This window comes from Pimephales promelas, chromosome 15 (genome assembly GCF_988280905.1).
Source record: "Pimephales promelas chromosome 15, fPimPro1.hap1.1, whole genome shotgun sequence".
NCBI lineage: Eukaryota > Metazoa > Chordata > Actinopteri > Cypriniformes > Leuciscidae > Pimephales > Pimephales promelas.
The window spans coordinates 7,953,054-7,967,293 of record NC_142783.1 but is presented as its reverse complement, the minus strand read 5'-3'; the positions used below and the strand labels follow the sequence as shown (position 1 = coordinate 7,967,293).

At 37.5% G+C, this 14,240-nt stretch overlaps 2 protein-coding genes across 2 annotated transcripts in view; both read left to right on the top strand.

The window, feature by feature from the left end:
- The first annotated feature begins 607 nt into the window (after positions 1–607).
- Positions 608–3,197, top strand: cga (glycoprotein hormones, alpha polypeptide). The gene is made up of 3 exons (XM_039651028.2): positions 608–2,352; positions 2,460–2,647; positions 2,729–3,197. The coding sequence occupies exons 1-3, from the start codon at positions 2,259–2,261 to the stop codon at positions 2,801–2,803; spliced, it is 357 nt and encodes a 118-aa protein (XP_039506962.1). The 5' UTR covers positions 608–2,258; the 3' UTR covers positions 2,804–3,197.
- A 565-nt stretch (positions 3,198–3,762) lies between these two features.
- znf292a (zinc finger protein 292a) overlaps positions 3,763–14,240 on the top strand; it is a 55,659-nt gene continuing 45,181 nt past the window's right edge. The window contains exons 1-2 of the mRNA XM_089120075.1: positions 3,763–3,978; positions 4,677–4,831. Of these exons, the coding sequence (XP_088976201.1) occupies positions 3,844–3,978; positions 4,677–4,831 (290 nt within the window). The 5' untranslated portion in view covers positions 3,763–3,843. The remainder of the gene's footprint in view (positions 3,979–4,676; positions 4,832–14,240) is intronic.

Sequence of the window (14,240 nt, the reverse complement as noted above, 5' to 3'; positions counted from 1 at the left end):
TTTTACTCTGCATAGACAGTAGAATGTCCTAGTAACTTTGCAACTACATGTCAGCTTATTCTATCTCTACCAAATCTACTAACACTCTTTAGAGTTAGTAGACATGTTGGTGCAATGTTGTTTAAAGTCAACAGAATGTGTTACAGACCATCAAAATCCATTTTCATCGCTTTAAATGGAAATAAATACATTGAGAGTTCATTTGTGTACCTGTGGTTTACTGATGTTGTTTAATAAAATTAGTGTGCATAAAAATCTGTGAAATGCTTATAGGTCATTAAATGTTTAACTTAAATAAACCATAAAACTCATTTTAAGTTGCTAGACATGATAAAAATACTACTGTCCATGTAAAATGGGAACAATTTTTTTTCTTTTTCACAATAATATGTATTATAAAATTTCTGGGGTAAATGCAAGCATATGGTTAAATGTATGTACAGTGGAATAAAAAAGACAAATATTTCAGATCAGTTTTGAGCTGCAGATCTTCATTCATCTGGAATTTTTTTGACCATGCGTTTCATATAAATTTAAATGATGAATGAGTCCACACACACTAAATATATTTTGATCAAGCTCTAACTTTCAGAGAAGGTTCAAGATGGACTTTGCTATAAAAAGCACACCATAAGATACGTTTCAATTGAATCGCTAATTATTCACATGGACTATTGGTGCTTGGACACTGATGATTGCAGCTTGTGGCTGTATAGTAATTTGGTTTTCTCCCAATAATAACATTGTTTCAATCAAATAAATGAAATTGGCCTAATAGTCTTTGACTATTACAGTACCTTTCATGTTACCGTTTACCGTTACCAAACATGACAAAGCGATTGAGGAAAACGTTCTTAACATTCTCTAAACCAGGAGTGTCCAAATTCAGTCCTGCAGAAAAAAAAAATGAGTTTGTTGAATTTGTCTATTTATATGTTATAAATTATGATAAATTGTTTGTTAGAACTGTTTGTCAGTTTCAGATTTGTAGAATATTAGTTGTCCTGACATATTTAATTTATAACGTTTTACCACCAGGTTGGTTCTAAATCACGTATTGTTATTGTTATATAACTACTGGCCAATCTAGGACATGAGAAAAAAATATTTGAGCTTCTAGTTTTTATCACCAAATGAATAAATTCTTGTTTTTAAATTACATGGATGTGATTGCAGAAACACAAGGTGAAATGGCAGTGTCATAGAGAATCTGATGGGTTTGTGGTTGGGTACAGATGTATTCAAGGCTTCAGCTAAAATTTTGAGAAAATTGTATAAAAATCTGTTGAATTGTTTTTCATCTAGACAATGTTAAAAAAAATTCCCTTAGATGTTTGTTTAGTTGGTCTTAGAAAAAGTTCTTTGTACACTACCTTTCATAATTCGAGAACGTGAAAGCAGAAGTAATGGCAAAGTAATGCTGAAAGGTCTCAAATAAATGGCAGAGTTGAAAATATTGCATAAAATAGAAAAGAGAACATGAGCATTTTTTTAAATATGTTTGCATGTTGCCATTGTTCTTACAGTCTTAGTTTGTTAATGTCAAAAACTCCTCTCCATCTGGCATTGAAAATATTGAATTACCTTTGCATCAGGCATGAAACAGCACAGTCCAGACCAAGGTCTTATGGATTTGCTGCAGATGGAAAGATTGAGAGATAGTCAAGGCAAGCAAACATTCATCCTTGACAATTGATACTGTGTGTTTATAGAAGAGTTGAGGTACAACGTTAATTACAGACGACTTCATGTGACTTTAAATCGTGTAACAATGGAGGTTTAAATTGAAAACAGAATAAATGTGTTCTATGTACAAGCTTAGTGTGCTTGATCACAATCAACAATGTAATGCAGAGATCTCAAGCCAAAATTTAGTTAATTGAAACTACAGTACATATTCAGTTCTTCATTTAACTAATGGATTACAAGGTCAGCAAGGGTACAATCACATGCAATGCACACACAAGATCTCACACACACAAAATGGGGCAGGCGTAAGCAAGGTATAAAAGGTAGTTATACCTGTGTCTGAGAAGACAGATTGATCACATCTCACTGCAAGTCAAGAACAAAGGTAAAAAAAAAATCTAATTAAATATGTTTTTATCTTAAAGAATACACTTAAAATGTACAAATATTATATTTGGGAGGAAACAATTATTAGGGTGTTTGTACATATTTGATTCATTTTAAAAATGTGAGGTGTTTGTAAAGTGTGTTCCTTTTTCATCTGTTTTATTTTTTCTATTATAGCCATCATGTTTTGGACAAGATATGCTGGAGCAAGTATATTATTGTTTTTAATGCTTATTCATCTAGGACAACTGTATCCAAGAAATGATATGACTAACTGTAAGTTGATAATCAATGATGACTAAATTATAATACTTAAAATGGAAATGTTACGTTAATATGGAACTTCACATTTGTGTGTGTGTGTGTGTGTGTTTATTTTCAAGTTGGATGTGAGGAGTGCAAGCTCAAGGAAAACAACATTTTCTCGAAACCTGGGGCTCCTGTCTATCAGTGTATGGGATGCTGCTTTTCTAGGGCTTACCCTACACCCCTGAGGTCCAAGAAAACCATGCTCGTTCCCAAAAATATCACATCAGAAGCTACATGCTGTGTTGCCAAAGAAGTTAAACGGGTAAAATCTGAATGAATAAATGCTATTATATTACATTGGTTTTTTTTTCTTTGTTTCATTTGTTTATGTGTTTGTTTTTAGGTACTTGTCAATGATGTCAAACTAGTGAACCACACGGACTGCCACTGCAGCACCTGTTACTATCACAAATCTTAAAAACATGCTGTTACTAATTTACTTGTTTGCTTACATTTAGTTATATTCCCGTCTACCTGTACTGCAGTGCTTTCTGTTTTTAATTTACAATGACTTATATAAGCTATTTAAATTGAAACTATAGGCTACCGTTAGAAGTTTGCTATAACCATGCATACTGTGCTGATGTTCTTATGTAAAACTAGTTTGCTAGTGTATTCAACAATTATTTTTTAAAAGGTTGCCCTACTTCCATAAATAACTTAAAAGCATAAAATGCTATTCGAATTAAATATAATTTTTAAAATTCAAGATATGCTTGATATTAATTTAAGCCCTCTTTTAGTGGTAATTGTTGACTTGTTTTGTCGTCACTGCTGTAAGATTGTTCAAATACATTAATTAAAAATAAGATTGCTTGACATTGCTGCTTCGTTTCTTTTCTCTGTTAATTTTATATGCCTGTTTACTGGTGACTGATAACTGATATGCTAGTATGTCGATGTAGTACTATGTTGCTATTACATTACTTTGTTTAAATATCTTATAAATAAATAGGCCTATCTTATTTTACTTTGTGAAAATATTCTTATCATACCTGATAAGACGGACACACCTTTTAAATTGTTTTATGAAATCGCAAGTTGAGTTTTCAAAGAAAGTAAGAAAGATGTAGGTATTTTTGTGTCAATGGAGTTCTTTTTTTGTGAATTAAGACATGGGCGGGATGGTAGGCTTCCCGAAGAGAAATTTCGAATAACTACTATGACGATATTGGGTCATGATTGAATATTAATTAGGCCTATGCTTCTTTAACGTACTTCAAAACAGTTGCTATGGCGACTGCTTCCCAGACATATTAAATATCTATTTTAGAAATCGCTCGGTTTCTGTAATGCAGATTTGTATTTATTTATTTTTTTTTTTTGCTTGAATATTAATTGGGCTGTGCTGACGTTGCTCGGTAGCACCCTGATAGTGAATGCACGGGTCATGAATATTTGGATCAGGCCTTGGCCGTAGTAGTTTGAGATATTTGGGCTGGTGTGAATGCAGCGAAGATGGCGGAGGAGGAGGGCAGCGCGACTGAGGCTGTGGCCCTCAGACAGAAATTTCAGGATATTATCTCTGAATTAAAAAGGAGCTCCGAGTCGACGCTAGACGCCTCCAATAGTTTTTGTCGGGATTTCTGTCAAGTACGACTTTATTCATGCGTTTTAATCTACCAGTCTTTGTTCGTGGACGATGCTGCATGTTTGCATCGCTGCACCAACGATAACAAAACTAACAATACTAATACAGTCATTCATAAATATGATGGGAAAAACACAAAAAGCTGTATGCTGAAGAGATAAAACATGATTGTGTTTTGCAGTCATTAAATTTTACAGACTTACTGTTTGTTTGTATGTATGGTGACTGCTTCTGATGGCTAACACATTAGCTTATTGTAGCAGCAGCCTTTACTTTCACTCAGAACAGTTATTGAAGGTACATAAATGATCATGTAATCCTAATTATATATATATATATATATATATATATATATATATATATATAAAATCAGCTGATGTAACATAGAGATGATTTTGTAATAATCATGTATTTTTTTGAAGAAAACAGCTGTTTTCTCAATTGTCAATCAAATTCTTTGATTATCAGATTAAATTAACGTTAGTGCTAATCATTAATCAGTATTTGAGCGCAACGTGGCCTCCGCATATGTAAGGTAATCATATATAAATCACTGCTTTTCATCAGATATACCATATTTAATTATTCTTGACTACTACTGTTAGATGCTTTTGTTATTGGCTTTAGGCCATCACTGAGAATAAAGTTGGGACTATGAAAATCTGGACCGTTCATTTATGGCTCTTTTTCTTTCGTTCAGGTTTTGATGCAGCATGGATGTCAGGGAAGACCAGATGAAGATCCGCTTCCTCTGTTGGAGATGTACACGGTAGCTATAATGTGCTGCGCTGAGGCTAGCCCGTTCCTCAGCCCTGAATGTGAACACCTAACAGATGTGCTGGACAAGTTATCATGGTGAGTATAGACCAGAATGGGTTTGCATGCTCAAAATGCATGTTAAGTTTATTTTTTAGTACTCTCCTGAATAAGATATTTTACATAAAAGAAGTTTACATATAGTCAACAAGCCAAAAAAAAAAAAATAGCTGAATTTATAAAAATATCCCTGTTCAAAAGTTTATGAACCCTTGATTCTAAATACTGTGTGTAGTTATCTGGATGATCCACGACATGATCTTGATAAACTGCCCAATGTTCTTCAGAAATATTTTCCTGGTCCCGAAAATTCTTCAGTTTTCCAGCATATTTTGCATATTTGAACCCTTTCCAGAAGTATTTGTATGACTTTGAGATCCATCTTTTCACACTGGGGACAAGTGACTCAAACACAACTATTAAAAAAGGTTCAAACATTCACTGTTGCTCCAGAAGGAAACACTTCAGGGAAACATGTAAGTATCTTCTGTTGCTTCTGAAGGGCAGTACCATCAAATGTTTTCACCGTCATAGATCATCCAGGTAACGACACACAGTATTAAGAATTAAGGGTATGTAAACTTTTGAAGGGGGTAATTTTTATAAATTCAGCTATTTGGTGAACAGTGAATGAACAGAACTCTCTTCCACTCTCTTACCAACAACTGAGGTGCTCCAATCACTTCCCAGCACTGGCTGCCCTCTGCTCTGGGTGTGTGTTCATTACTCCTTGTCACTGCTGTGTGTGTGCACTTGGATGGGTGAAATATGGGAAAGTTCACTTTCTACATGAACTACATTTTAAAATGAACAGTGTTGGGAAAGTTCACTTTCTACATGAACTACATTTTAAAATGTAGATGTACAATGTTAAATGTACATTTTAAAACTTCAGTTCATAGTTCATATTTCAAAATTTTGAACTAGGTTCACAGTTCTTTTTTTCCAAATGTTGCTGCGAGCTATTTATTTTGTTTTAAATTCTTGCCATAGTCCATACAACCACAGGCAGCAATTATTTTATTGGCGGGCAAAGTTTGCACAGAAATGTAAGATTTTTCCCATCCTCACCGACCTTGTCATAAAATTTGTTTAAATGATCATACGACGCCTCCTTAATGCTTTGTCGACCTCATGCTGCTTTTTGTTTTGATGACGCATGCGGCGGCCACGGTGGGACACTGGTGTGCTTGTGTTGCCAGATTGGGTGTGTTTTTTTTTCGCTACATATTAAAGGGTAACTAAACCCCTGGTCAGAGCCTGACTCCACCCACTAGCAATATTTGAAAAATGCTGAAAAAATGGGCAGGGGCCAGGGGGCGTGCACCTGAGACCCGCCGTGAGTGACAGCTGCTGTCAGACTCTAAAATAGAGAGAGACTGGAGTGACGCAAGTAGCTGCCTTTGCAACAGAGCGGCCATTTGAAGTCGAGGACTTTTCTCCCTCACCTTCACTCACCTGAAGTGGATGAGGGTGAATTGTATGTAGACACAGGGCCAAATCCATTCGAGCCGCTGGCTCAAACTGCGGTCTTAACTCCCGCATCGCGACCGGCATCTGATGAGTTTTGTCGTCGAGTTGATCTCAATAGCGCGCGCTCTGTGGGCATATATTCATATTGATATTCTGCCGCTATGTGAAAAAATCCAGCAAAATGCGCCGGCTCGTTTGTCGACCCCAGAGGATTAACTTTATCCTAACCATAAATTGTGATTAAAATATCCATGATCACTCACATCAAGACGCCGCTGCGGTGGAGGAGTCCATGCAGGAGGAGCAGTGTTTGGCACTGCGTGTGGAGCTGTGTGGAGAAGCCAATGTCCACCTCTATTCCGTTACTATCCTGATCACTGTACTAAACACTGATAAATCTATGCTAACTTGAAGCTATCCTAACTGTACTATGCTACTAGCTACACAAAATAATCTAAATTATCTATATAATGCTATGCTAAATAGATGCAACAATACTCTATCCTGATCGTTTTCAAAAATAATCTAAATAACTATAAATGCTATGCTAACTAGATGCTAATATAGGCTATGCTATCCTATGCTATCCTATGCTATACAGTAGTTTTGACGGAACCAGATGCTTTTATACCAGGGGCTGCCAAGGGCGTGGTGAGCTCGCACCAAGGGCGTGACAGAGTGGCGTCTGAGAGTTCCCTACGTCAGAAAGTACCCCTACTGCAGGAGCTTTCCGTTTAACCTGAAGAGGGCAGCACTCAGACGTTTTTACACCATATATTTGAAAATCAAAACACTTTATACTCAATTGTCAAAAAATGTACTCGAATCAATGAACAGCATTTATGAATCTCCATTCTTACAGATCATTAACTAAAAAAAGTTGTTTTGGTGTTTAGTTACCCTTTAAGGCCTGTTTGGTGTGTTTTAGCCGGATTTTGGTCTGGAAGGCTTTATAGAAATCTGGCACCCTATTGAACAAAGATCAACTGAGAGAGCATACGTTCACAGACACTAGAATGAACAAGTTCACAGTATCGTTCATCAGGCAGTAATACAGTACGTTCAGTTCACGTTTGCCCAAAATATGAACATGTTCAGGCACAACACTGGACACCATGTCACCATGTTTCAGCCACACACACTTGGCTGAAAGTCACATCACTTTTTAAAATGATTTACTCTATGACCAAGTACAGTTTCAAACATAAATGTTACCATTTGATGCATTGTACCAGAGTTAGCCATAGGCTGAATTACATCTGCAGTCCCCTGGCAGGGTACAAAAAAACAAACAAAAAAACGTATATACTTATAACTTACTTATAACAAACATACTAACAAAAAAACAACTTAGTTATAACTTACTTATCCCGCTATTAATGCATTATACATATAATAATAAACCATCAAAAATGCTTTTAATTATCATACTACTAAAACTAAATGTAAAGGTGATTTAAAGGGATGGCTTACTGCTTTTTTGTCTTTGCATGATTGTGTTTATGTTGTGCAATATAGCATGTATTCGGGGTTTTTCTTTTTTTTAAATTTCACCTTTTATTGTAAGCTGCTTTCTCCTCTGTCATTTGAATGACTGGTTTACATCCTGATTCTATGAAACCACTCCCTCAGAAACAGGCAGTGGGCTCAGATTTTGGGCTCAGTTTGGGCCGGTGTGTTGTGATTGGCTAAACTGCGTAGAGCACGTTGTCCGGATACTTAACGGCCATTACCTTTATGGGTGAATGTTTCATGTGCTCCGGTCAATGTAAATAATGGTGTCGATACTGTCGTATCAGTTTGAGCCAGAATCAGACTCAGAAAGCGGCAATGAAGCGAGTCAAGCAGAACCTCACCACACACGGCTCTTACAAAACGTTTCTGAATGGTACATTTTTTAAAAAAATTATTATTATTATACTGTTTTATTCTACTATTATTATAAGAATTTCGTTATGTTGTTGCTTGAAAATACTACTGCTGCTTGTTAGCTTTTGGGATGCATTTTTCTCCTGATTAAACATTTAATATAACTTAATAAACATTTTTTAAAGTTATTGTTTTATCAATAAAATGAACAACCGTTTATCTATTCACAAAACTTAGCTTACTCAGTGTATCGTTTTATTTAGGTGTAGCGTACATGTGGCAACTGTGTTAAAACCATACTGTACACTAAAGACTGCAGCTAAAGTTTGCTGCAATTACATATAATTATAATTATATAACAAATCCTATAATTTTTACTTTATACACGTTTGTCTTACACAAAATAGCATCGAACTAACTGGCTACTATACACAAACAGCGTTGGGATTGGTTTACGTTCTTGATCAAATCTAAAAATTACGTCATAAAGTATATATACAGTACATGAAAAATACATTTACAAAAATAGTACATATACAAATTCAGGTCAAAAATGTTTCTACGCATTTGTCGTAGACACGAAATACCATAAGTGGCTATTTAGCCAGCGCTGGCATTTGAGAAAACTAAAACATTACGTCTGGAATTATACATGCAATTACATTTAAAATGATTAAGTCTTAGAGGTTGTGGCCCAACTTACTACTTACCAGTTGTGGCCCAAAAACTGCTGCCTCTAGTTTGAAAGTTGGAGCTGCTTCATGTTTTAATAACAGTTTGTTGTTGAATCCGGCATTGAATTCGTAGAGATTCTGGAAGCTGTCTTCCGTAAAATGCACAGCACAAAGAGCTAAATTACAATTGTAATTTTCAAGAACACAATCAAAAATGAATTGTGCCCATTGTTGACTAAAGGCGGGCGTACACTGTGCGATTTTTTTTGCTGTTTTACGAGCTCGCAGATGATTTTTTTCACTCGGGAGAAATCGCGTGTAAATCGTTTATGCTCGCATGTCGCGGCTCGTATCGTGTGCGAGGAAGATACGAGCCGAACCGAGCACCTCTCGATCTCCCGATAATTTTTAAGCATGTCTAAAAAGTTCGGGAGCTGACGGCTTGCATTCGTGAGGTGTGTGCGGTTTAATGAGCCGATTTGTCGATCTATCTGAACTTGACCAATCAGGAGCTGAGGAAATCCACAGAAGAAAGACGAAAATGGTGTGGACTACTAGAAACACTGCTTCAATTAATGTTTTTATGATGACTTTGTGAAAGGTTAACTAATCAGCATCTGCCTTGTTCCTACTGGCCAGTATTTGGCATATTTCATTCTGAAACATCTGTAGGCTATTATGCTATTGTTTTTGATAGTGTTATGCATTTCTCACAGGTCACGATGATCATTAGGTTTGTATCTTCCTAAAAGCAATTACAGTTTGTCTACAGTCAGCCTGAGCTTTTTTTTTATTAATGCCGACAGAACAATGTTGCCAGATATTGCTACGAAAAACAAGCAAAAACTAACAAAAACAAAGAAATTATATAAAAATCTGAATATATAATATCTAATATATTACGAACCACTTTAATAACTTCCTAAAGTGTGACATTAATTTAAAAAACAAGTCCAGATACTGTCACCTTTCCATTATGTGGGTCTGACAACACGGGACGCTATAGCTTTCTTGCAGCAAAATTAATTGCAAACACTCACATGAGGTGGTTTAAACGGCTAATTAATCATTCAGAGAGCTTGAAATTTTATGTTTTAATGTGTAGCCTAGCCTACCGGAACTACGTTTTTTAATTCTCACACACACAAGGGTGACCAGACGACCGTTTCCCGGTGCTGAAAACGAGCCTATAGCAAAACAATCATGGCTTGTATCAATATTTTATATGCAGTTATGAGAGAGTTTTTAGCGCGGAACTTCGTGCGATTTCTTCGGAATTCAGCAGGTCGTAAAATCGTGTCGTATATCACTGCCTCCGTACGATTTTCGGATAAACTCACTCGTAAAGTGTGCCTGGACATACGATCTTCTGACCATCAGAATTCGTACCGTGTACGCCTGCCTTAAGTACAGCGTCCGTGGGAAGCCCGAACACAGAAGAGCTAACAGCTGTTGAAAATAACACACTTTCGATGAGCCGCAGAAATATGGCCATGCCCTTTTTTGCATATTCCGGAGGGAGGGTTGATGCAAATGGATAGAGAGCCTAAGTCCCTCCCTTTCCGGTCGACCACCATGGGACCTTATTTCTGAAAAATAGGGATCGACCGATATGGATTTTTTAGTGCCGATACCGATACCGATTTTTTTCCCATCAGCCTTAGCCGATGACCGATACGGGCTGCCGATTTTCTTGAGCCGATATTTGGAGCCGATACATTTTGCTCCCTCAATTTACATCATAAAAATGACATGACGTTAAGAAATGTTACAGGTCTCAATTTAATAAAAGTAACATTTAACTAACTTCAAAAATTAATATTTAACAAATAGTAAAAAAAATATGAGGTAGAACAAGAACAAGTAGATAAACAATTGAACAAATATTAAAAACATAAAGTAGAACAAAAAAAGTTCAGTGCTGAAAATGAATATTTAAGCATAAATTAAATAATTACACTATTGCACACAATAGCAACCAGCATAATAAAGTGCACAGTGCACACTGTACTTCATTTTAAAAGAAACGAACTATGTACTGCCATGGTTTCATTTTTTTCTGCATAAAATAAAATGAGCATGTCTAGTCTGTAATATCACTGCGATGGCGAGGGACACACCACACGCGTCCAAACCAGGTGGGCGCTGAATAAATATCCACAAAAAGCACAGAACAACGTTGGCATTCCTTAATCCTATGACCAGTGTTCATAACAGCTACCGTATGCATACTAGGGCTGTCAAAATTGCTCAAATGGCGTTTGCATATTCCCTCTAAAAAACATATTCGAACATCCCTTTGCGCGTTTTGTTATTGACGCGCATTACGTCAATAACAGGACACATTAATACAAAGAGACAGAACTACTAGTATTAGATAGTTTATTTGAGTTTAAACATATTTGACAACGTATTAAAAAGCAAGTAAATCAACTAATGGCCAAGACCGCAGAGCTCACTCTGTCTCGCACAGGCACTCTCTCTCTCTCGCCCTCACGCTCTCTGCGCGTCGGTTAAATGATCAACAAACAAATGTTGAGTGCTGATCAAGAGTTTTGTGCAAGCAATTTAAGGTTGCGAGTCGCGACTCTTGTACCAAATATTGCAGGCTTCATTCAGTGATTGAAGTTTCACAGTATATAACCGACAGTGAGCGCTCCGAGCGAGCTGTGCAGCTGTAGTAACGTTATTAGTCTGCAACCGCGGGCGTGTTTTTCCACATTCAAATATTAATTTTCACCTTCAAAATTAATAAATATTCGAATGTAGAATATTCATAGACAGTCCTAATGCATACTGAACGGATAGCCTACACCTTAGCTATTTGCAGCTCCCTAATACAATGGCAAGCAGTTAAGTTTTATAGACGAGGCATTCGCGTTTTCCATTTGGACCCACAAACTTGCTTAGTTGCAAGCACATAACAGTTATAGGGCGACGGGTTTCCATTTTCAAAGTGTTTGACAATATTTCAGCAGTCAAACATAAAAGATCCTTTGAAAGTTTAAGTTACCATTCTCGTGAAGAGCAGGTTGCACTCTGCTAGTGGGGGAGGGCGGGGCACGTGAACTGCAGCATCTCCAGCAGCACGGAGCTGCCCGTGGCCGCCTGTCTATAAATAACGCCGAAAAAAAAAAAAAAAAAAAAAACTATCGGCGAACGCGCAGCGGTGTATCGGCCGATTCCGATACACGTAAAAACCTCAAATATCGGCCCGATATATCGGCCGGCCGATATATCGGTCGATCACTACTGAAAAATATTGAATGGTAGTCAATGGCGAGAGACAACAAATATTTTGATCTCGTTTGAATTGTGCCCTGAATTACACATATGATGTTTGTCAATTTAAAAGATACATTTTAAAGTAAAGAAAGTCGCAGTTTGATGTAAAACCGTTGAGGTATAAGACTGTGAAAATACGTAATTACAAAGACTACAAACCCCAAAGGCGCACATTTTCTCTCAATGAATGAAGCTAACTTTACTGAGGCTGTCTGTCATTGTTTCTACAGTCTTACGTTATAATCGTAACGTTACGCCGTCCTACCTGAGTGTTTTGTATAAGACTGCACACACACGAGCAGCGGATCTCGTTTCGCTTCCCGGGAGATGTAGTTCACAGAGCGATTTTCACATAAAACTAAATGTTACTCTTCTGTTGTATGACAAACTGCGACGTTTTTGACTTTCAGAATTATCTTTTAAATTGACAAACATCATATGTGTAATTGAGGGCACAGTTCAGATGGAATAAAAAGATAAGTTGTCTCTCGCCATTGACTACCATTCATATTTTTTCCGAAATAGAGAGCCTAAGTCCCGCCCCTCCGCTTCCGGCTCATGGGACCTTATTTCGGAAAAAATATGAATGGTAGTCAATGGCGAGAGACAAATTATCTTTTTATTCCGTCTGAACTGTGACCTCAATTACACATATGATGTTTTTCAATTTAAAAGATAATTCTGAAAGTCAAAAACGTCGCAGTTTGTCATACAACAGAAGAGTAACATTTAGTTTAATGTGAAAATCGCTCTATGAACTACATCTCCCTGGAAGAGAAACGAGATCCGCTGCTCGTGTGTGTGCAGTCTGGTACAAAACACTCAGGCAGGACGGCGTAACGTTACGATTATAACGTAAGACTGTAGAAACAATGACAGACAGGCTCAGTAAAGTTAGCTTCATTCATTGGGAGAAAATGTGCGCCTTTTGGGTTTGTAGTCTTTGTAATTACGTATTTTCACAGTCTTATACCTCAACGGTTTTACATCAAACTGCGACTTTCTTTACTTTAAAATGTATCTTTTAAATTGACAAACATCATACATGTGTAATTCAGGGCACAATTCAAACGAGATCAAAATATTTGTCTCTCGCCATTGACTACCATTCAATATTTTTCCGAAATAAGGTCCCATGGTGGTCGGCCGGAAGGGGCGGGACTTAGGCTCTCTATAAGGTCCCATGAGCCGGAAGCGGAGGGGCGGGACTTAGGCTCTCTATTGGTTAGTTACGTATAAAACCTGTTGTAGTCCCATTCGAGTCGTTTTTGTAGGCATTAAACTTCCTGATTTTTAAAAGACGATATCTCTGCTTACATTGAACTTTCAGTGCTGCAACTTTGCAGATACTGTTCATGCGCCAACGTTTTAATTAGAGTTGTTCCGATTCCGATACTAGTATCGGAAATGCCGCCGATACCAATAAAAATTCTGGAATCGGTATCGGCGAGTACTTCTATCCGCGTACCGATCCGATACCATTTTATTAAACAATGTCTAGTTATACACGCTAGCTTTGCTTAGCGCTGCAAAACGGAGATCAACTCTTCTTCGCTGCTCTAAACAGTGCTTGCTAGTGGAAACACAGGAAGTCATGCTGTTGCCACGAGCAACCACTGTTTAGAGCAGCGAAGAAGAAAACGCGTGTGCGTTCTCCCTGGCATAATGTCCGCTGTTTGGCTGTATTTCAGACTGGACCAACCAGCCAGTACAACGGCGACATGTCTTATGCCATACTGCAATTTCGAGGGGTAGAACAAGTATTAGAACCTTCAACACAAGTAACTTAAGCATTTGAAGACCCGTCAACCTGCAAAACACGATGGCAGACGGAGGATGAGCCGCGTCAGAATCAACAATCTCTGAAAGCTTCATTAAGGCTATGTTTACACGGAAACGATTCTGAAGAGAAAATGCAAAAGTGGTGTTGCGTTGTCACTTTTTATTCTGCGTTTAGACGAGCGTTTTGGGTGTGAATTCCGCGTGCAGATGGTGACGCAAAAGTCTGTGAAATTCAATGTACTATGCACTCCAGGCGGCTAAGAGTGCATACTACAACAACACCAAGTCCGCGCGCCTGCGTACAACCTTCACTGTCAGCAGACCTTTGCGTTTTTACCATTTACACCGGAACGCGGCGGTGGAGC